We start from the raw sequence: 23,458 nt of genomic DNA on the forward strand, positions 1-23,458 counted from the left end.
AGCTGATAAAAGGTGCTCTTTGCCACTGAGTTCACCTGTGCCTCAAGTGACAGTTCTGGATCCAAGAGCATCCCCAAACTATGGACCCGATCCTCTAGGGAGAGTGCAACCCCATCCAGGACAGGGTAAACATCACCTTGCTGGACAGATGACCTACCCGCTAACAGTACCTCCGCTTGTCTGGACTGAGTCTCAGTTTGTTAGCCCTCATCCAGTCCATTACCGTGTCCAGGCACTGATTGAAGCTAATAACCCAACTTGGCAATGTTAGTGGAACCCAATGACCATCCTCTTATGTGCACTCATTTGGGAATAATAGGTCTCAATCAGTCTTGTGACTCCCACTTCGAATTAGCAACACGTACCTTAGAAGTAAGTTCCTTTCTTCCAAGCAGAAATGAACTGGCTTCCAAGTAGAAATTGCACATTTCCTCAGGTGGGAGAATTTTGGGTCCAATCCAGATGTTGGGTGCAATTCATCCCTTCCTCATGTGACCCCCCTGTGCAGGATACCCAGATGTGTGGGATGAACAAGGGTTTGGTGTTGCTTGCACATCTGTTCATGCAGCTTCCTCCAAAGGCCAGGAAAAAGTATTGTCCTGCTGTGGGTTCTGCTTTGCCTTCCTTCATGGGAAGGATAACGCTGTATGGGCAGATGCCCTCTCGTGGCTTTGGCCTGGGCAGCTGTTACTTGTGCCTCTGTTGCCCCATTTTTGTGAAATTAAGTACAGCTCATATTTTTCCTTGGTTCCTCCTGTCTGTTCTCTTGCCTTCCCTCCCCTCTGTCCTTCCTGTCTCCTTCACACCTTCCTGCCTTTCCTCTCCTGCTTTCTTCATACGTGTTTCGTCATTTTAAATTTCCCAGGACATTATTTCATTCGCAAGCGAGTTTTTTCATGGTGAGCTGGAATTCAGAGTATCTGTGCTGTTTGGGCATGGGATGGGGAGAGGCTTGGGACGGGCCCTCCTTTGTGGACACTTCACTGCAATGAAATGTGTGAAATGGAGACAGGCTCTTTCCACATCCACAACTTGAGGCAGAGACTGCAAATTAATGAGGGACGTTAATAGAGAGGAATGAAGAATGTTGCAAAAAGAACATCGTGAACTCAAACAGGAGATGTTGTGTAAGGCTGTATGGCCTGGGAAACATTCGGACGGAGACCTGGTATGCATGATACGCCGGGTTCATCGTGGATTGTTTCATCCTTCTAAGAACCATGGATTATGTACGGGTTACATAAGAAGAGCCATGCTGGATCAGACCAAGGCCTAATCTACACCAAGCACAATATTGCACTATGAAAGCGGTATATAAAAGGCAGGAGCCACACTACTGCTTTATAGCGGTATTAAAATGCACTAACAACTGTTGGAGCTCATTGACACTTACCATATAGTGCTTTCATACTGCTATATCCTGCTTGGTGTGGCTCCTGCCTTTTGTATACCGCTTTCATAGTGCAATATCATGCTTGGTGTAGATGAGGCCCAAGAGTCCATCTAGTCCAGTATTCTGTTCACACGGTGGCCAACCAGCTGTCAACCAAGGACCCACAAGCAGAACATGAGTGCAACACCTCCCCAGCATCTGGTGTACATAGGTCTACTGATACTGGAGGTTGTTTAACCTTTGAATAACCCATGGTTTGGATGACACACCGCAACCTCCTTGGGGGTTCCATATTCATAATGGTGCCTGGCAGACACTACGACTCATTGTAGGTTAAACAACCCACAGTGACCCCAGCATGTCATGGAAAATGGTCCTCAGAAACACTTGGCCTCCAGATATGGATTGTAGCTGCAGGGCTGGTACCTGTGTGGGGCCTGGACATTTCAGGAATATTCCCGGTCCAGTACCCTGGATTTGCAGTTCTTGTTAAAAACACACACAGTAACATGTCTTTATCAGTCTTCTCAAACCTGGTGCTCTCCCAATGTGTTGGATTACAGTTCCTATGATCCTCGGCTGCTGTGGCCATTGATCAGGGCACTGGACTGGCGAAGACGGCCTAATTCATTTAACGATGTTAGAGCCACAAGGGATGGGTGGGATGTGTTTGTAACCTTTCGCCTGATTGCTCAATATAGGACACTGCTTATACTGAGTCAAACCCTTGGTTCCTCTAGTCCAGTATTGTCACTGACTGGCAGCCATGGCTCTCCAGGGTTTCAGGCAGGAATTTTTCCAGCTTTACCTGCAGATGCCGGGGATCGAACTTGTGACCGTCTTCATGCAAAGCAATAGCGCTACCTCTGAGCCACGGCCCCTCCCAGGGTGGCCAGTGGGTGCAGAGACCCTTGTATGACTTTGGCTAGCACTTGGTATTTTTTTCTTTTCTATCTTAAAGTTACTTGGTACATTTCAGATAACTTTAAACGAGGACTTTCTTCAGTGTTTAGTTGCTGAATCAAGTAGATGACTCAACTGCATCTTTTCATGGATTAAAAAACGCACGCATGCCACTGGTTAATTGTTTTTTAAAGCTTAATTATAAGAACACAAGAAGATTTATGCAGACCAAAGGGCTATCTAGTCCAGCGGTCTGTTCCCATAGTGGTCAACCAGCTGTCCCTGGGAAACTCACAAGCAGGACATGGGTGCAATAACACTACCATTATTACGTGTTTAAATGTAAGTCCTTCTAAATCCATGGTGGGCAGGCAGCTTTTCATAGAATGAAGGCCATAGAGTCCCCTGTTCAGTGCAGGAATCCACCTTAAAGCCTACCTGACAGATGGTTGTCCAGCTGCCTCTTGAATGCCTCTAGTGTGGGAGAGCCCACAACCTCCCTAGGTAACTGGTTCCATTGTTGTACTGCTCTAACAGTCAGGAAGTTTTTCCTGATGTCCAGCCGGAATCTGGCTTCCTGTAACTTGAGCCCATTATTCCGTGTCCTGCACTCTGGGAGGATCGAGAAGAGATCCTGGCCCTCCTCTGTGTGACAACCTTTCAAGTGTTTGAAGAGTGCTCTTTTAAGAAGAGGTATTTCACCTTGTCTCCCACACATGGGAATGCTTCTTTGGAGATACTAGGATGGATGTGTGAATCATCTAGGAAACAAATCTATACGTTCCTTTAGAGCTATATTTAAATGCAAACTCACCTGTATTTAATTGTATGAGTTTTTAATTGATTGAGTTGATCAAGTAAGATTTCTTTAATCTTTAATCGTGAGTCCTACTTGTAAACAAATGAAGAGGTTTTGCTTTTTCCGAGGAATTTGGGCAGCGCTTATGTGCACATATACCTGAGAATAAGCCTCATTGAGCATAGTGAAATGGACTTCTACGTAGACCTACATAGGATTGTATTGTGAGGTTGTCACCTAGCAACCATGCTGTTTCTAGCTAAGGGTCAGAGCCCCCGTCTATATGAAAACAGGATTGCTCCTCGTTGAATATAAACCCAAATTTTTGTTGATTCAAATCTAGGTAAAGAGTGTCACACTGCAAAAGCAGCAACAGCGATTTATCTCCTGACTTTTTTTTTGTAGTGCAGTTATTAATGTGCACATGCGCACATACAGTGCTATGGAGGAGAGACGAGGGCAGCTATAAATTGTATATGCGGAGCTCGTGGGGGGGGGAAGGAATGAGGCAGCAGAGGAGGATGTGAGGGGAGGGGGAAGCAGCGCATTGCAAAGGACGACCCTCCAAATAGAAAAGGCTTCCCAAAGGTAGGGGAAGTGCAGCGAGTTTTTTCTCCAAGGAGCGAGAGGGGGACTGAACACGTCTCGTCCCTCTGGCTGCCCGTCCCCCCCCTCTTTGTTTTAATATTATAAACTCTTATCTGCAGAGCTCCACAGAATCATATAATTTAAAATGAAAACGGCGGGAAGGAATGAGGTAGCCAGAGGAGGATGCGATAGGTCGGAAGGCGGGAAATTGGCCAATCACTTTGTCCTGCCCTCAAAGCTCTGCCCACATGTCAAAATGCGATTTAACTCCCCCAACAATGCATAACTATAACGCGGTGCAAACTCAGACGTTGATCCAAAAGTCGCGGTAAATTGTAACTACGAATATGCGCATTACCACATTAAAAACCAGGCGCTACGGCGAATGGACGGCTGCGTCGTGTCCTGAAACGTGAATATGCGCATTTAAGTCAGGGTAATCGAGCCGTATAGGCAAGCCTAGAGAGTACCACGTTCTGAAATCTGCTCAGGATCATTGAAATGTAGTTGCGTTTACTTAAACGATACGTGGCCCCGTTAGATCTAGGAAACGTTTTATTAAAATGCAAGTAAATTAAATTAATGCTATCTGATGGTGAACTTTGGTGTTTTATTGTTTCGCCGCGTATGTTATGTTTTTCGTTTATCTGTACGATGGCCAGAGAACACTGTTTATTGGGTGGGGCAGAAAATGTAAGAAAGAACAAACAAACGGTTTATTTAATTTGTGGTTCCGCAGCTGAATTGGCTTGCAACGTACCAAATGCCTGCTCTTCCATGCAACTTGGCTTGCAATTACTTGTTCATGTGGACTAGCAGCACCCACGGTTTGTCCTTTTCTTCCTCCCCAGAGACTGTTGACCATTGCGCCACCATGTCGCTGAGGTCTATGGATCCCTCTGCCCCTCTCTGCTTGGAGAACCCTTCCCTTCATGCTCAATCTCCTGTTTCCCTCGCCCTCCAAAGACTTGAGGAATCCCGGGCCCGGCTCTTGCATCCCATTACCCCTTCAGCTTCGTGGCTTGCCTCTCTGAAACCTCTTGATACCCGCAGCCAAGTTGTACCGGACCAATTGACTACACCTTATGCGCCGATCTTCCGGCCTTGCAAGGACCCTGAACCGGCACAGGTAATGCCAAGACCATATAAAGAGGATTTATAACAAGAGCAGCTCATTTAGATGCATATCTTATGTCCCGTGATGGGTATAACTGTCACTGCTTCTTTCCCTCCCCCTTCTCCACCTCAAAAAATCCTGGGAGAGGTATATATTTTTGTGGGTGTTAGAAAGCCGCTGCCTTGTCACAAATCAATAATTTTCAGGGCTCCAGCACATATTTGGTAGTCTCTCAGCTTTTGTGCCGTTTCCACCTCATTTTAAATAGTTTTGATGCCTCACTTAAGGTTTAGTTACCGGCAGTAAACGCTTTAAGCTAAAATATTTGGTGTGGTGGTTTTTTTTGTAATGCAGCTCTCAAGAACTTCTCCAAAATTGGATCTTGCCCTTGGGCCGAAAGAGGCTGGACGCCCAGCCCTAGGCCTCACCTCTGATTTCAATGCAGCTCAATTTAATCGGGTGTTTCCCTTTGTGCCTTAGAAGAGGGATGCCAGTGTGGCAGAGAACGTTGGCTCGTTGAGCGCAGACTGCTTCAGGGCAGAACCTGTCAAGGATAATGACTCGAAGCCAAAAAAGCCAGAGGCAAAGGGATGAAAACAGAGATGTGGTTTATTAAAAATAATTACCGACGCTTTTCGGATCCTAAGGTCCTTCCTCAGGGTAATTCAAACAAAAGTGAAGACCGTGTGCCTGTAAGAGAATTGATACCTCACTTTTGTTTGAATTACCCTGAGGAACTCCCTGTCCTATAGAAAACTGGTATGGTGTAGGAAAAGGCTAGATGAGAACCCGCTCCCTGCTATACTAGTTTCTTACAGGCAGGGGAGAGTTTGATGCAAGGAAATGGCCCAACATGCAAACCATGAAGTAGTACAGTCCCAGAAAATCTGTACCATGTGAGTGCTTCCCTTTCTCCTTCCTAGCCAAGGGTTCTGTCCCCAGCTGAGGGACGTCTGAAGTATATATGGCCGCTGTAGCCTCCAGTTGGAGGGAGAGTGTTGCACATGAGACTGCCTGGGAATCGGATTGGAGATAACAGTGGGCATTCCTCCAAGGGGTGGGGCTTAGTGGCCAAGCTCCACCCCCTGGAGAAATCCAAGGAGGCTCTGCAGGCCGGACGTAGACCATCTTCGGGCCAGGTTAGTCTAGTGGGCCGGACGTTCTGCATCCCCGATACAATGCATTTAACAGTAAACCAGGACGCCTGGATTCTGCTTAAACTTCTCGCCGCCACTTGCTCCTTTATTGTTTCTTTCCCAGAGAGCTCCGGTTTCAGTAGCTGAGGCAAAGAATCCGCTGTCGTATCCGGCCTTCTCTGAACCAAACCCGCAGTGGTTGAAGAACCCCTTCCTGAAACAACCCGTCTCTGCCCCACGCGAACTTCAGGGGCTGGAGGTCTCCAGAGCTCACCTGTTGCGCCCCGTTGCCGCCTCCCAACTGGCCTTTCCGAAGGCACTGGATGGACAGTTTGAATCCCAATTGGATCGCCAGGAAACATTCTGTGCCCAGACTTGCATGGGGTTGTCAGTTTGTTACGGAAAGAACGATGATTCTTTTGGACCCAGCAGTGAACCAGAGACTCCGTTGCTAAACGTAAGGCTGGAATCAAGCAGGGGACTCATAAAGAAAGCAGCGATCGATAGCCGGAATATAGTCATGGCAGCAACAGACTAACCTGGTTCCCATGAACACCGTGGGTTAAACAAGCCACGGCCCACACCAGGTGCCATTTGCCTAATCTCCCGCCCAGGCACAGCTTGTCATGTCATCTGAATGTGGGCGGCATGGTTTCTTGGAGAGGAAAGCAACACTCAAATAACCCATGGTTGATGATTGGGTGATTTGAGGAATTTTTCTTCCTCCAACAAGCTGTGCCCAAGGCAAATGGGTGCCCGGCATGTGTCCTGGCTTAAACAAGCCAGCATGGCTTATTTGACCCATGGTGATTGTGCGAACAGGCCCACTGCATGTGAGAGAGGTTTTGGGTCTAGAAACCTTGAAGAGGATAGGGTGAGTGTGGGAGGGGAAGGAGGAAATAGGACTTCCATCTTCATAGGAGAAATAAATTCCATGTCCATTTAGGACATTTTTACCAATATGAATCTTAAGAATTTTCCTTTCTTCAAATCAGTACCTACAGCCGAAGTAGCCTTCCCTGGAACCCTCCAGATGTTTGGGGCTATAACTGTCAGCAAGGAGCCACAGGGCTGCACCATCCGTTAGGGATTGCTGGGAAATCTGGCCTTTTTGCTGGATTTCTGCGGCTCACCCAACTCGACTTGCATTTGTGAGACAAGCCGTGGGTTTTTCCTGAAATCTTGGAATTTTTTGGAGGGTTTTTTTATTTGCAAATTTCGCAGATTGTGGCTGTGCTTTGTGCAAATTGTTTTTTACGCAAAAAGAAAGAAAGAAAAAAATAGAAATTCAACTCAATGTAGATTGAGTCGGGCCAGCTGGTAAGAAAGTGGGGGCCAAGCTGAAGAAAGCTCAGCGAACTTCACCCCTGGCATGGATTCTTCTGATAGCCCTGTCATCAGCAGATCCCTGCTTCAGTTTTTGTCTTTGTCTTCTTCTTTTTTTGTACTTCGATAAAGTTTCCTGAACCACACCTTGAGAAGGGCAAGCAGATGTGGCCCTGATTTCCCAGGCTAGCAAAATGGTTAGTTTCATCACCCTTGCTATTGGAAAATGTGCAGTAGTTCCATTATCTGACCCGATTGGCAACAGCAAACTGCCATATTTTGATTGGTCAACCGTTTCATGGAATGCCGACATCGGCCAATTAGATACGGCTGTGATTGCATAGCCATTTGTAACTCAGGGATGTTGGACGTCTTTCAGCCTGCAGGCCGGATCCCATTTCACAGAAGTCCTCGTGGTGGGCAGAGCCAAAGGCAAAATGGAACAGGATGTTCCAGCTGTCTGTGCCGTTGCTTAGGCAGCTAAAACAGAACCACCCATGTGTGTGTCAGGATCTGGCCTGTTCTCGCTAGCGTGGGGCAAGGGGTTTAACGCTATCAATCCTTATCAGATTCTGAACCAGAAGAAACAGGAGTAGAAATTTACCATTCAACACAGGAAGGGGGGAGGAGATTCTCCCAGGCTCTTCAGGAGCCAGGGATGAACCTTCACCGGACTTTATCAGAGCGAATGCTAACAACTCAAGAGTCCGTGGGAACTCCGCTTTCCTCGGAGGGGGAAGGGATTTCAGAGTTGTCCGATCCCAGAGTTCGCTGCAGGGTCAAGTGAGTGGAGCAAAAAGCCGGGGAGAAGCGAACGAGTCTTCTGAACAAAGGCTCGTTCAGAAGAATCCTCCCTGAAGCAAAAGTGGCTCAAGGAAACCTTTCCCTTTTGTTGAAAGGACAAATGCCTAGTTTAATCAGCCACGTTTTAGCTTAGAGGAAAGCTCCTAGTGTTTACACTCCCTTCAGGTGTGAGAAATGTTTATTTGCTGAATAAAGTTTGGTGGATTATTGGTCAGACCTCTTTATTGTGGCAGTGCTTGGAATCACGACAGTGTGACAGGGAGGTATCAGCACCCCGAGATTTGTAGGTGGACAATAATCTTTAGGATCTCCCACCCCACCCTGAGAACAGCACAGTGAGGACTGAGCATCGTCAAAGGCCACAGAATGCTGAAGGACTGTTGTGAGAGGGGTGAGCCAAATGGGTGGTGCTGGTGGAGAGGTTGCCGTCCTGAACAGCAGCACTTCACGCGGCAACATTTTGTTGCAGCTCCAACTGAGTCTCACTGACAGATTAATTTCAGTTTCGAGTAAGGGATTGGTGTGTTTTCTTTCTGATTTTAACAATTTTATTTTTCGATTTTAACAATTTTATTGTTTTCTACAAAGGAATAGAAAAAAAAGACAAGCAAAGAAAGAAAACGTAGTAGAACATCACACACTTAACTAACAATGCAATACATCTAATAAAAACACATATGCAAAACATATAAGGCCGTATTCCATTTAAGGCAATCTTTATGTCAGACATATAGGCTATCTATTACTTCACTTTAGCCAGTCCGGTATTATGTACAGCCTTCCTCAACCTGGGGCGCTCCAGATGTGTTGGACTGCATCTCCCATAATCCCCCAGCCAGCAGAGCTGGCTGGGGCATTCTGGGAGTTGTAGTCCAACACATCTGGAGCGCCCCAGGTTGAGGAAGGCTGTATTAAAACAACAGATTATATGTAAAAACGGCAGACATATACATCATTCTTTTGCAACTCTTGTATATATTCTATCAGAGGTTTCCAGTCCAATACGAATGAGGTTGTTGATTTTTCTCTTACTAATGCCGAAAGTTTGGCCATCTCTGTCTGCCAACTCCAAAACCTTAAGCGCTCGTTCCTCCGTTGATGGTACTTGTGTATTTTTCCAGTAGTGTGTAGAGTAGTCTGTCAGCTGTTGTCATGTACAAAAACAACGTTCCTCCTTTTTCTTTAAATTGATCATAAGTCCCAACAAAAACGTTTCTGGTTTCATTTGTAGGTTTGTCTTTAATATTTTTTGCATTGACAAATGGATCTGAGTCCAAAAAGATTTTGCTGTTTTACGTGACCACCACATATGGTAGGTGTGTCTTCTTTCCATCCAGGGGCAGGAGGATGAGCATGAGATGGATTTGAATGGCTTGAGGCCAGCGTACTTTCTGACGGTGCCTGATGACCCATTGAAGGTGCAACTGGACGAAAGACACGCCCCAAGAGACGAGTTGCCAGTGGACAGCGAAGAGCAGGATGTAAAAGAACAAAAAGTAAGAGGTGGCAGTACTAACGCACACTGTTTGCTTAAATGGACACTGCTGTTGCAAATTTTCCTGGGAATAATAGTAAAAAGGATATTAATGCAACTCTGGCCACACACACACTGAGTGTTGCCAACTTCACCAGCGAACATTTTATTCATTTATTTCATTTCATTTCTATACCACCCAATAGCCAAAGCTCTCTGGGCGGTTCACAAGAATTAAAACCTTAAGTACAGCGTAAAATATAAACTATGGAAACTTAAGACCACAATATAAAAGTACAACCAGAATAAAACTGAGCAGCAATGCAGAGATTTAAAATACAGATTTGAAATGCAGATGTAAAACAACAGAGCTAATCGAGATTGACTGTTTTTCTTGGGTTTGTGTGATCATTTTAGCTGTCAAGTGGCTAGCTGGCCCATGGTAGGCGTCCCCTGAACCCTAAGCCTTTTGCCATAAACAATCACCTTTCTCTTATCATTTGAGCCTCCAGATTTCCCATCCAGCTCTAACAAGTTGTAATGATTTGTACGGGTTCTCTATCTCTGTATCCCTGGCAGGGATGGTGACAGATGGACTAGAATCTTGGTATTTGAATCACAGAATAGTAGAGTTGGAAGGGGCCTGTAAGGCCATTGAGTCCAACCCCCTGAATTTTCAGGGAGGGGGACTCTCATGGAGCAGTCCGTAGAGTTGTCACCTCTCTTTCTTTCTCTCTCTCTCTCTAGTTGATGTTGCTAAGTTTGGCCTGCTGCTCCTTGGTGGAAGGGGCAAAGTTTGGGAAAAAACCCAGTGATCTACAACAGAGGCTGGTGCAAGTGTGTGAGAGTCTCGCAGAGCACGAACCAGAATTCATCCTAAAGGTATGAAGGGCAGAGGCTGGGAGCTTCGATTTCTGGGTTGTGTCCAAAGCTTTAGGAGGAGAGTGAGGCATTCTGGGATAATTTGGACCTGAGAGGTGGGCCTGGGCAAAACCTACACTTCCTTGCGGCAGGCTTGGCTCGAATTACAGCGATTGTTTTCGTGGCTGATTTTTTCCAACTACCGGTGTCAGTTTTTCGATAGAAATAATATCTCATAAATCTTCCTTCTAAAAATTTAAGGATATTTCTCATTACATCAGAGTACAGCTAGCCCAATAGTTCGCTTTATCAAGAAAAAGTTGTCTGGCCTTTCTTTTTTGGTGTTCAGATGCTCAGAACGTGTGCGTAGCTGTCGCTCCTTTTAATATCTGGTTCCATTAAATAACTCCCCACCCCCACCCAAAAGCAACAAAGAGCAACAAGAAGAAGAATGTAAATTATAATCACTAAGGAAACAAATGATAACTCATAGTCTATAACTGATATTTTTATGGAGCGTTTACAATTAATTTCCTAAGTAGGAGATAAATTCCTAATGAAAGAAAACAAATACACAAGTTCTACTGCACTATTCTAGGATTCTAAGACACCTTAAACCCTGTTGCTTAACCAAAAGCCTTAACCAGCAGGGTTTAAGGTGTCTTCTGAACAGACCCATAGTCTTTATCCATCCTTCTGAGGAACTCATAGCTGAGTACACCATCCCCGCCCACTCCATTTTATCCTCCCAACAACCCTGTAGGGTAGTTTCCAAAGGGTAGCCATGATAATCCGTTGTTTAGGCTGAGCGAGAGTTGCTGGCTTGGCTAGCTTAATGGCTAGGTGTGAATTCAAACCATGAGGACTAGAAACATCCGCCTGGAAAATATGGAACTCTTGTTTGCCTTTTATCAGCTCATCCACATCAGGGTGTTCAGTGCTCAACTAGATTTGGTGGGGTCACTTCCTGTCCAGAGAACGTTATGGTGTTCTGTGGGATATGGCCCAGTAGTGTTGTCGTTCTCGTTGCACGCACCGTGCTGCCCAGGCAGAACCTGAGGCGTGTGGCGATGAGGACAAATGAAAAAAAGAAATCCTGTCAGGAAGTACCACACAAGTTGCCTTGACTGTGCATATTGATACCCTCACATCTCCATTACTCCGTGGATTTTCCTTTCATCTCTTCTTCTGTATACCTTCTCTCTCTCTCTCTCTCTCTCTCTCTCTCTCTATTTCACAGGTTGCTCTGTATACTCGCCAAGAACTAAATATCCGCAGCACAGCCAATTTTCTTCTGGCCCTATCTTCCCGCCTCCTCCCCTGCCGCCCACATCTGCGGCGCTATTTCTGCCATGCCATGCAGCTCCCGTCTGACTGGATGGAGGTGGCCCGTCTTCACCAGGTAGGAGAGAACACGTTCTCTCTTTCTTTCTGTCAGCTCAGGCTCTGGCTTTATCCAGAATCCTTCAGCAGGGAGTTCCAACATTTAAATCCAAGATATAGAGCTCCTTCTCTTTGCTGCTCCCTAGTGGACAAATGGCACCATTTCCCCCCTTTCTCTTTTATGTGCAGAGTTTAGCAGGGGAAGGAGACGCTCTGGCTCCAATGCCTTCCTGCCTCCGCGCTGCCATGGCTGATAAGTTCCGGCAGTTTGACGCATACCAGTTGGCCAAGTATAATACTCGGAAGAGCCGGGGGAAAAAACGTCATCGGCCAAAGAACAAGGTGAGGTTTTTTGACTTAAGCACTTCTGTTAGATTTTATTGCGCTTCTTTATATTGGCTAAATGTTGGCTGTTTCCTGCCTATGTCCAGCTTTCCCTCTGATCTCTGACATTGGCTGAGCTGCTGTGATGTCAGGAATATTCACAAACATTCTAACTGTTCAGGGGAAGTTCCCTGTAATAGAATATTCTCAGAGATGGTTCTTTCCCTGGTAGCCTCCCATTGCACCGTCGTGGGTGGCAACACCCAGAGAAAAGCCCCCAAAGATGATTCTAGCCATTGGGCAGGAACGTATGGGAGAAGGAGCTCCTTCAGATATTTTTAAATACCTCCTTTCTGGCTCGGTACATCTGTCTCCTAGCTCTGTAACCTCCACCAGGCCACAGTGAACAAAGCGTGTCAGTTTCCACCATTTGGACTTTCTGTGCTTGTTCCTCTCTTGTCTATTTCTTCTATTCCATTTATGCAGCAGCCTCTGTGACTTGGGTTTGCTGCTAGTCCTTGACATCCCCCCCCCTCTCCATTTCCAAGATGCTGCGATCCTCAACCTTGGGAGCCATCTGGGTCTCCTCCCCTGCACAGTCTCTCACAGTTGCGTCCATGAGGGCCAGCAACATGAATCTGTAAACTATGGAATCCATGCTTACAGGCCCTTATCTGCTGTGCCCGACGTCGGTGGTGTCTCCTACATATGAGGGGGTGGTCAAGCGCATGTTCGCCGCCGTTATTTATGTGGCCGTTTTGTGTTTTCCGCAGCAGCCAGGCTCCTCTCACCAGAACGACTGGAAACAGAGCTTTTTGGGTCAGGATGTATATCTTGCGCCCAAATTGGAATTTCTCGAGAAAATGGTGAGCACTTCCTGGGGGAACAGAGAGACTGGTGGAGTCTGGAAACGAGCCCCCCCCCCCCCCCGCCGCCTTCCACACAAAGTCTATAATTGTGGACTTTTCAGGAACAGAAAGAGTTAAAGCATGCAGTGAGGTCTCCCGGGCCCAGAGAAGGGGTGTGTGGGAGAGATTTATTTATTTTATTTTATTACATTTATGTACCGCCCCATAGCGGTTTACAGAAGTTAAAAAACAGTGAAAATTAAAAACTGTACAAAATTTAAAACCATCAAGAACATAAAAACAACAATATCCTTTTAAAACAACTATTCTGGGGGCAGTTAAAAACAAACCACTCGGCATATGTTGTTAACTGCCTGGGAAAAGAGAAAAGTCTTGACCTGGTGTCGAAAAGATAACAATGTCAGTGCCAGGCAAGCCTCGTCGGGAAGATCATTTCATAATTGGGGGGCCACCACTGAAAAGGCCCTCTATCCTCCGGGCTTCCCTCGGGGTAGGCACCCGGAGGCGGACCTTAGATGTTGAGCGTAGTGTACGGGTAGGTTCATGTCAGGAGAGGCGTTCCGCCAGGTATTGTGGTCCCAAGCCATGTAGGGCTTTATAGGTTAAAACCAGCACCTTGAATCGGGCTCGGAAACATATGGGCAGCCAATGCATGCTGGCCACGGGTGTATCCTGTCCCCTGTCGAAACTACCGTGAAGGCGCAAAGTGGTTTTCAGCTTTCTCCGTCCTCTCTGTTTATTCCCCTACAGTTTCAGGGGAATTTGGCTTCGAAGGAGCCCTGTCCAGCAGCCCCCAAAGATCTTTTCTCTCTGAAGGCTTTGATCGAGCGCCTTCACATTTCTGAGCCAGCCCAGCATGTGATGAGTCTTCTGGGGAGGAGGTGAGAGCACCTGAGTCCTGCTGATACTCCGGGGCCTCAGTAACCTTTTGTGTTTTGATGCGTCTGTTGGTACAGCCTGTATGCATTCTCTAAAACGGGGTTGAGGGGCCCTGGTGCCTGCCAGATGCTGATGGACTGCAGGTCCCAGCAGCCCTAGCAAGCCTAGACAACGGTGAGGAATGATGGAAGTGGCAGCTAAGAAACATCTGGAAGGCTACCCCGTTCCCCGTCCCTGCTCTAAAAGAACATAGGGAACAAGTGACCATCCAGATGTTCTTGAACTCCAGCTCCCATCATCCCTGACTATTGGCCCTGCTGCTGGGGACTTATGGGAGTTGTGACCCTCCAGATGTGATGTTGGAATCCTGAGTTCCTCTATCCTAAAAGAAAAACAACAACACTTTTCTCTATAACCATGAGGGCTAGCGACCTTAATATTTAGTTAGGATGGATAACTGATTGGAGTATACTGGAGCTCCTGAGCAGGACCATTGTGTTAAACCGCACACCTTCTCCCACAGGCATGCCATTGCTTTGCTCTCCTGTGCCCGAGCTGGCCTGACGTTGGGTTTTCTTTGCCCGCTCCTTTAATTTTTTTAACTGGAATCCCAGTGGCCCGCCAGTATCTTTCAAATTTATGAAATTTCAAATGTGTAGTCCAGATGTGTTGGACTACAGTTCCCATAATCCACAGCCAGGTAGCTGGGGGTGATGGGAGTTGTAATCTAACACTTCTGGAAGGCTGGCACAGGTTTAATTGGATATGCCTTGCTGGAAGCTTTTGGCAAGATTTCGGTTCTAGGCGGTCAGCCCAGGCCAACATCTGATGCGTGGCCCCAAACAGGTTGGGTTCCAGGCTACGATCGGAAGGGCCAGAGGCAGAGAAGAAGTCAGAGCCTGATGAGAGGCCGAGAACCAAGGCAGCAATTGTGAAAAGAGCACAGGCGCTAAGCCAGTGTCGTTTGCGCTGGAAGCGGGTTGCTTGGACTGAGGAGCCTGTTCTGAGGCTTGGGCTTTGTAGGGTCTGAGAGGCAATGATTGGTCCTTGTGGATCAGCTGATTAGGAACGCTCAGGGAGGCTGGTACTGCAGCCTAGATGGCGCTCTCGAGACACAGAGCTCCACCTGCCAGCATGCAGTGGAAGCAGAATACTGGGGAAGCGCAGGAGATAAGCTTGACTGCGGGAAGCCCTGATTTGAGGACACCCCAGCTTGGACTCTCCAATCTTCCACCCCAACTAGGTGCAAAAATCCAAGCAGCCAGCACACACTAGGTCATCTCCTTGAGCTGTGGCCATCCGCAGACCGCAATCCGCCTTCCGCTGCCCTTCAGCCTGTGCTTCTGTTGCGCTCTTCAGGTACCCCTCGGACTTGCGCACTTTCTCCCGAAGTCGCCTCCCAGGGCTCTGGGACCCGAGGCTTTCCGGCACTCGCATGAAACTGCCGAATCCGGTGACCTGGGACCGGGCGCTCAGCGAGCGGGGGAACAAAGCTGCGGTCTGGGAAGACCTGATCGGTAGGTATGAGAGTTGAGGGGTCGGGGGTCATTGGTTTTTCTTGCCATGCCTGTCAGAAGCTGAAGCTGCCGAATCCCAGGCTGGCTGAAGAATGATGGTCTCTGCAGCGCGTCAAGAAATGAGCGTACCAGCCTCCAATGCGAGGAAAAGGGGTATCACCCTCTCTCCCCATCCAGGAGTATGTAAAAGGAAGTGTGCGCATTCCCGATAGGTAAAAATTTCTGCCCGGGTTTTAAAATGGACATTCGCTAAGTCTCAAATTTAGGCCTAGTCAGACAGAGGTAGGCAACCTTTTCGGCCGCTGGGCACGTTTGGCAATTTTATTTATTTATTTATTAAATGTATATACCGCCCCATAGCCGAAGCTCTCTGGGCGGTTTACAAAAGTTAAAAAACAGTGGACATTAAAAGTATACAAAAATTTAAAACCATCAAAAAAATATAAAAACAACAGTATACAGTATCCATTTTAAACAACAACAGTTCTGGGGTCCATTAAAAACCAAACAAACTTAGCATATGTTGTTAAATGCTGTTAAATGCCTGGGAGAAGAGAAAGGTCTTGACCTGGCGCCGAAAAGATAACAATGTTGGCGCCAGGCGAGCCTCATCAGGGAGATCATTCCACAGTCGGGGGGCCACCACTGAAAAGGCCCTCTCCCTTGTTGCCATCCTCCGAGCTTCTCTCAGAGTCGGCACTCGGAGGAGGACCTTAGATGTTGAGCGCAGTGTATGGGTAGGTTTATGTCAGGAGAGGCGTTCTGTCAGGTATTGTGGTCCTAAGCTGTGTAAGGCTTTATAGGTTAAACCACCACCTTGAATTGGGCTCGGAAACGTATAGGCAGCCAATGCAAGCGGGCCAGAATTGGTGAAAATGTCGTGGGCATCGCCACAAAATGGCTGCCATGGGAGAGGTGGCAAAGCACAAGTAACCCACCCAAATGGCTGAGTACAAGGCGGAGGTGGGGGCTGAGGCCCAACACACTAAAGAACTCCTTTGAATCCACCTTCTCAGCACGAACAAAAACCTATTTTGCAGCAGTCTCTGCTCCTGGTAAGAATGTGTGTCAATTTAAAAATAAATAAATGGAAAGGCGGAAAAGCACATTGGCGAACATCAAAAAGTGTTGAAGGGTGCATTGGTGTCCACTGCCATTTTATTGCCTATGTGGGAGCTACATTGTGGGAGCTACTTTTCTTTTCCCTTGTTTTAGAAAAGCAAGTTTCTAGACCTCATGGTTTGCCCGCTGAAATCTCAGAAGCTAAGTAAAAAAGTGGTGTAACTCAGCATGGGTGTGGGGCTTCTGTGGGGCTGCTTGCACCTCCCCATACCAGAAGCTAAATCAGAACCCATCCGTTTGCTTTGCTCCTCATCTGAGGCCTAGCTTTGTGTCCTGTCTGAGGTGCAGTGGGTGGTCCTATGGACGGAGCCTTTTTGGGGGTGGCATCCAAGTTCTAGAATTTATCTTCTGCAAGCGGCTGTTTGGCTCCCTTTTTGTTTGACTTGACTCACTCAGCAAAGTTGTTTCTTTGCTTGGTGGCAACTGAACGTGGGCTTGCGTTTTATTACTGTTGATGTCTTGGTTGTATCTTTTTAGAAACATCTTGCTGTTCCATGCTTATTTGCCCTCACAATTTTAATCTTTCACCTTTTTTCTTTTGATAGTTTTTAGCTGCCTTGGTTTCTTGAGGGGACAAGATATATATTTAAAATGTACACACACACATATATATATATACACACACACACACACACACACACAATCAACCTCTCACACACTTAGGGGCTGTCCATATGATGCTGCTTTGCCTAATGGGCAACTCTGCACAACTTTGAAAGGCTGAGACCAGCACATCTGCTCTGCTACAGTTCATTGAATTTGGGAGTTATACGCTTGAGAGACAGTGTGGTGTAGTAGCTAGAGTGTTGGACTGGGAGTCGGGAGATCCGGGTTCTAGTCCCCACTTGGCCATGGAAACCCACTGGGTGACTTTGGGCCAGTCACAGACCCTCAGCCCAACCTACCTCACAGGGTTGTTGTGAGGATAAAATGGACAGCAGGAGGAGGAGGATTATGTATGCCACCTTGGGTTCCTTGGAGGAAAAAGGTGGGATATAAATGCAATAAATAAATAAAAACTGCCCTTACTTTCAGTCCCTAGACTTTTAATATTGCCATGGCGGCCATTACTAGGCTTGTCTACTTTGCTCTCTACCCTGCTTTCCCATGCCTACCCGACACTGGGATCCGCCCCTTGCTGCACCCATTTTCCTGATCCAAACTGAAGCCACCGCTGACAGACAACAATCATGGTGACATCGGAGCAGTGTAAAAAGTCGCAGTCAAACAACACATCCCCAAAGCGCCTACTCGCGGGGAACGGCATGATGGGGCTGCGACTTGGCGTCTGCGTCGTATAAACACTGGAGCGTAACTGCGCAGCCACAATGGGGGTATATAGAGCACATAGACAAGCCCTTACACAGACGATTTATCCACGTCCCAGAATTGTTCTTGTCTTGGCACAGATTGTTGTTGTTTAGTGATTCAATGCCTATACTGCGCAGCTGGCAAATGCCCTTGGAAGGCAGCTTACAGCCGTAAAACGTTTTTGGCTTTGGTGCAAAGCAGATGCCCACCGGAGCGGTTCTTCTCTTCTGCAGACAGTAGGAAACTTCCTTTCATGGCCATGCTGCGAAATCTACGCAATATTCTCCAGGCCGGGGTGAGCGAGAGACACCACAAGTGCTTGCTGCAGCGCCTGGAGGAGAAGGTGAGGCTCTCATAGGCTGTATAGATACGTATGTAACACAACCATGATAGGAAACGGCTTTTTTTTACGGAGGGGGTCGGTCTGAGTGGGGGAGGGGCCCGCCTGCCAGAGTAACGGGGAGGCGAAGGAGAGGAGGGTCAGGGCATCCCCGTCGTGAGGGGCCAAGGCGACGGGATGGGGCGGACCACGAGGGAGTTAAAGATTATGGCAACAGGAAAAGGTCACAATTATTCCATTAGTCACATCCGTCACCGGCATCACATCAAAAAACTATACAGAAAACCTTCAGAAACTGGGCCTTCCAAAATACATCCACACCAGCATCCAGAGAGCCAGTGTGGTGTAGTGGTTAAAGTGTTGGACCAGGAGTCGGGAGATCCGGGTTCTAGTCCCCACTCGGCCATAAAAACCCCACTGGGTGACTTTGGGCCAGTCGCAAACTCTCAGCCCAACCCACCTCACTGGGTTGTTGTTGTGAGGATAAAATGGAGAGGAGGAGGATTATGTACGCCGCCTTGGGTTCCCTGGAGGAAAAAAAAGGTGGGATATAAATGAAATAAATAAATAAATAATACTTAAAACATGCTCAATTGTCGAGAAATTCCTGAATCTGTAAAAGATAGCATGTCCTGGCAAAGCCCATCATGTCCATCTAGAAAAACTGCCATGAGCAAGAAAGAGCTGTTATTATTATTATTCCTTCCCAGGAGTCTGTGATCCATAGCCGGCAGCTCCCTTTTCGGTTCCTTGCAGCCTGCAAGGTTATCCTGCAATTGGAGAAGGACCTCAATGAGCAGGGTGAGGTCAGAGTTCTCGTTCAGTTTCCTGTCCCTGGGGTTGGATTCAGCAGGGATCCTACATTTTAAAAACCTCCTTTGAGCTGACGTCTATTAATAATAACAACCTCTATGGCCAGTGGTGTATATTTTTCTCTTTTCCTCTTCCTTTTCGACAACATTTTTGTCATTAGGTATTGCTATGTCTATGAGGTACGTGTGTTTTTCTTTTTTGTCTTTAACTGTTATATCTGGTTGGTTGTTATTGTTAGTTTATATTATAATATAGTATATCTATTGTTTATTTATTTTAATAAAAAGGGGTGTATGCATAATTCTAAAATTAAAATCACCGTCATGTGCATAGGAAGCAACAGGACTTTATCTTGCTTAAAATTTAGCCTGGATTTCTGCTTGACAGCAGGCCTCAGCAATGGCTGATGGTCCAAGAAATTTAAGAGGCTATAAATATAGATGTAGGTATATATTTTTTAAAAGGGCCGTGCTGTCTGATGAAGGCACCAGAGAAATGATACGATAAATGTCCTCTTTCCCAGCTTTAGAAAGCCAGTGCTCTTAACTCCAGTTTGTCTAACCTGTGGCGTTCTGGATGTTGTTGGACTCCAGTGCCCATCAGCCGCAGCCAGCCTGGCTAATGGTGAGGGATGATAGGAAGTCACCAATGTCTTGCGGGCCATCGGACCCCAGCCTTGTCTTAACTGCTGCTGCTTCAAGGTGCTATGGTGGCCAGAAGGGAAATGGCAGAGAGAGAAAAATATCAAGGAAATTTAGATGTGCTCCTGAGATGGGCAGAGGACACTCGAAGTGAGTTATGAGGAGCATGTCAGAGTTCCTCTTATGACCCGGGCAACTCCTTAAGGATCTCTGCCTTCTAAAGCGTCCCATCTTTCTACTTTTTACCTTCTCCTTCGCAGTAATGTGGGATTTCGGCTGTAGACGTGGGGTGAGTGACACTCCAGATGCTTGAGTCTTAACACAACAGTTTACTAGTAAAGTAAAGCAAGGAACTAACAAACGGTATTTAGTCCATAGAGCTGAGCTATACAAAGGCATTAAAAGAAAATAAAGCTTGCAAAAATGCACGTTCTTTTACCCTAAGCTGCTTCTTTCTGCTCTTTTCATAAGCTCTGTTCTTTCTCTGGCTCCTGGCTGGCTCTCTCACTCTTTTTAGACAGAAAATAAAGTTCCCTTTTTGAGGAAATAAAACTTAACTGGAGAAATGACTCTTCTCAGGGATGCCCACTCCCAACAGACAAAACTCTAGGCCTCTGAGCCTGACTTTATTACCTTGCCTCTGTAGGCCCTCAGCGCTTCACAGAGAGCCGAAGAAGCAAGATGAGGTGTTATGAGAGGGGGCAGCTACGTTGTTTGTGGTATAAATTTGTAGGTGCAGGGGAAGGTGGGTTTGCTCTCTGCGTTCAGCACCCATCCCCTTTTCCCACCTCCCACCCACAGACCCTCCGCTCCCTAGCGCCTCTCAGATCATCAAGAAGACGTTTAGGAAATTGAGCTCCCGCGTCCCCGGCAGGCCAAAGCGGAGATGGGAGGATGAAGAGCTTCAGAAGTGCATGGAGATTCCGGTGATCTTCCGGTTGGTGCAGAAGGAGAGGAAAAGGCTGCGGAAATGCAGGTAGTGACGGCGGGCCCTTTCCCCACCTCCTGACACCTGTGAATGGCAGGGGGGCAGGAAAGGCAGAAGGAAGCAAGGAGGCCCAGTTCACTGTTTCTGGCTGCAGCCAGCCAGATGCTGCTCAAAAGCTCCTGGGCCTTGTGAGAGTCTCCCGTGTCTTTGGCCTTGGAGATAAATGGCCCTCGGATATGGAGGCTTCTCTTAGCTGGCGTCACTAAGAGCCCCTGGTATGCAGCTCCTCTCTTTATGAATGGAATTGCTTGTTTCTTTCGGGGTGGAGGGGAGTTAAAAATAAACAAAGCCACCTGTTCCTGTCGACATCTCTTGTGGCCATAGAGGCTGTGGACCGATTCCAAGTTGTTCAGCCAAAAAAAAAAAAGACTTCATAACTTAACTTAAGAGCATAATAAGAATATTAAAAAGGTCGCTAGGCTGTTATGTGAGAAAGACCTCCAAAACCCATGGACAGGCAATACCCTTTTTAAGACCCACCAACTTTCCGCAAAGAACGTGCACGCTTTGGAGTCCTCCAGCACTCTTTGTCAGGCTTGGCGGTACAAAAAGCAGGGCGCCGCCTTAGCCCGATGGAGAGTCCTGGAGAAGTCGAAAGCTGGCCCATTTTTGTGGAATGTCCGTGGGATCCTGATAAAGCAGGGCCGCCGAATCTGAACTGAGGATGGTTCCCAGTCTGGCCTAACCTCTCTGCCCCTTCCCCAAGCCCCTTCCCCTGGCCTGGAGGCTCTGACCAGAAATGGAAGATCATAATGGGGAGTGCTTTGGAGGAATCAGCACTGCAAAGGCCTGCTGAGTCCCTTCCCACGCTACTCGCGCCCCAATTGGGATGTGAGCGGCATAGGAAGGAGACACCCAACTCAGCTGGGGGCTTGCAGGAGCTTCAGGGATCTTTCTGTATGGAGAAAATGCGCCCCCCCCCCCACAAGGTGGACAGGACTGGATGTCATCATGGAAGGGGGAGGGGCCTTGCCGTCTTGCCATCATCCGGCCCACTGGCTTGACCTGGTCCCCAGACCAAAAGAGGTTGCCCACCCCTGTAAGAAAGGCCTTGGCCAACCAATATTACTGTAGTTATTATTTTCATTTCTGTACTACCCCATAGCTGAAAGCTCTCTGGGAAGTTTACAACAACGGATAAAAATACCAACTACAGCGTAATAAAAACCATCTAACATTTTGACCTAGAAAAATAAAATCAGCGTTAAACAGCTAAACAATGTTTTCCTAAGAGACCTGTTCTAAAGCAGCAGACATAGATGCCTTGTAATTAAATGGCTGGGAGTAGAGGGTGGCCCTTTCCTGGCGGCGAAAGGATGACAGTCTCGGTCCCAGGCGGGCCTCAGTGGGGAGCTCATTCCATAGTTGGAGGTGCCGCCACTGAGAAGGCTCTCTCCCTTTTTAATTTCCCCCTTTTTATTGTGTATATCAATAAAACAGAACAATTGTGTAAAGAAAAAAACCACCCACATTGCATATATAGGAATATCATCATTTTTCATTATTAAAAAAAAAAGGAGAGAGTTATACATAGATTTCAAGAAAAGCAGACCAGATATCCATGTATTTATCCACTCGCAAGTTGCGCCTATATAACACCTGTTCAAGAGTTGCCATCTTCTGAACCTCTCTTGGAAGTAGCACTCAGAGGGGGCCCCCAGATGTTGATTGTAATGTCCGGGTACGTTCAGGGAGAGGCCTTCCATCGGATATTGCATTGCCAGGCCATGTAAGGCTTTACAGGATAAAACCGATTCAGGCTCGGACATACAGGCTGCCAATGCCAGCAGGCCAGAATTGGTCTTCCATGCTCTGACCTTCTGGTCCCAGTTGATGTTGATTATGAACTGAAGGAGTTCACTGTGCCATTGCAGCCCTACGGCCAGTAGAGTGTGTGTTGTTCATCGGCGTGTTTTCTTTGTTTACCGGCCTGTCCTCCAACACAGAGAAATGCGTTGCAGTCGTTCCCTCCTGCAGCGCTACCGCCAGGCTCTAGAGACGGCAATCGGCTTTGCCGTACGGCACAACGTGCCCCCTATCCCTGGGCGTACCCTGATCCTGATCACACAAGACGACATGATGGGACCTTACATGCAGGCCCGAGACCTCTACTGCCCCAATGAAAACCTGGAGGGCTTCGAAAAACCTGTCACGGTTGGTAATTTTTATTATTTTTATTTTAAGAAGGCAGCTTTTCTTCCCTTCCTTATTTGTTGAGATTTAATACCAGAACATCAAAAGACGCAAGAATGGCAGCCTCCTGATAAATCTCCCTCTCGTCCCGTTTAAAAACAACGAACTGCAGCTGCATCTCCAGGGAAATATTCATGTCTGTTTACAGCAGACTTTCCTGACCTGTTTCCCTCCAGATTTGTGGGACCACAACGCTCAGATTCCCCAGCCAGCATAGTTGGCTGGAGGGTTGTAGGGTTATGGGAATTGTGATCAAACACACCTGGAAGGCATCCGGTTGGGGAAAGCTGATTTTGCAGGACCTATGGGGCAGAGTCGTTCATCTTCAGCTATTTATTCCTCATTCATTTTGAAAGTATTTATTGCCCCTTCTCCCAAACGCTGGAGACAGCTTACAGCACGTGTTTAAAAACTGCATGAGCATCTCACCAAAACAGACATAAAATCAAGGGATTAGTTAAAAAAAAAAGGTATGTTTTCAGCTCCATAGGTCACAAGACTCCTTTTCCACCCAGGAGCAGGCAGCACCGGGCACCGCTTCTTTGCTTTTTAAAAACACACACACAAAGTGGGGATACGGATACTCAAAAGGAGGATGGTGCAACTATGAGCACATGCGTGTGCAGGCGCACACAGAAGAAGAAAGCAGGAGAGAGCCCCAGTGATAGCACAGGCTC

The 23,458-nt window shown here is 47.2% G+C and overlaps 1 protein-coding gene across 4 annotated transcripts in view; it reads left to right on the forward strand.

The window, feature by feature from the left end:
- Positions 1–23,458, forward strand: part of TEP1 (telomerase associated protein 1) — a 75,315-nt gene that overhangs the window by 4,477 nt on the left and 47,380 nt on the right. For 2 of the 4 annotated variants that reach the window (XM_063137970.1, XM_063137972.1), the window contains exons 2-14: positions 4,535–4,812; positions 6,061–6,393; positions 9,383–9,562; positions 10,288–10,422; positions 11,642–11,803; positions 11,974–12,126; positions 12,882–12,974; positions 13,728–13,858; positions 15,216–15,373; positions 18,040–18,149; positions 18,857–18,947; positions 20,402–20,576; positions 22,535–22,742. In XM_063137970.1, coding sequence (XP_062994040.1) covers positions 4,558–4,812; positions 6,061–6,393; positions 9,383–9,562; positions 10,288–10,422; positions 11,642–11,803; positions 11,974–12,126; positions 12,882–12,974; positions 13,728–13,858; positions 15,216–15,373; positions 18,040–18,149; positions 18,857–18,947; positions 20,402–20,576; positions 22,535–22,742 — 2,184 coding nt within the window. In that variant the 5' untranslated portion in view covers positions 4,535–4,557. The remainder of the gene's footprint in view (positions 1–4,534; positions 4,813–6,060; positions 6,394–9,382; positions 9,563–10,287; positions 10,423–11,641; positions 11,804–11,973; positions 12,127–12,881; positions 12,975–13,727; positions 13,859–15,215; positions 15,374–18,039; positions 18,150–18,856; positions 18,948–20,401; positions 20,577–22,534; positions 22,743–23,458) is intronic. The other 2 variants (XM_063137973.1, XM_063137974.1) reach the window with 2 other exon arrangements.

This window comes from Elgaria multicarinata, chromosome 11, assembly GCF_023053635.1.
Source record: "Elgaria multicarinata webbii isolate HBS135686 ecotype San Diego chromosome 11, rElgMul1.1.pri, whole genome shotgun sequence".
NCBI lineage: Eukaryota > Metazoa > Chordata > Lepidosauria > Squamata > Anguidae > Elgaria > Elgaria multicarinata.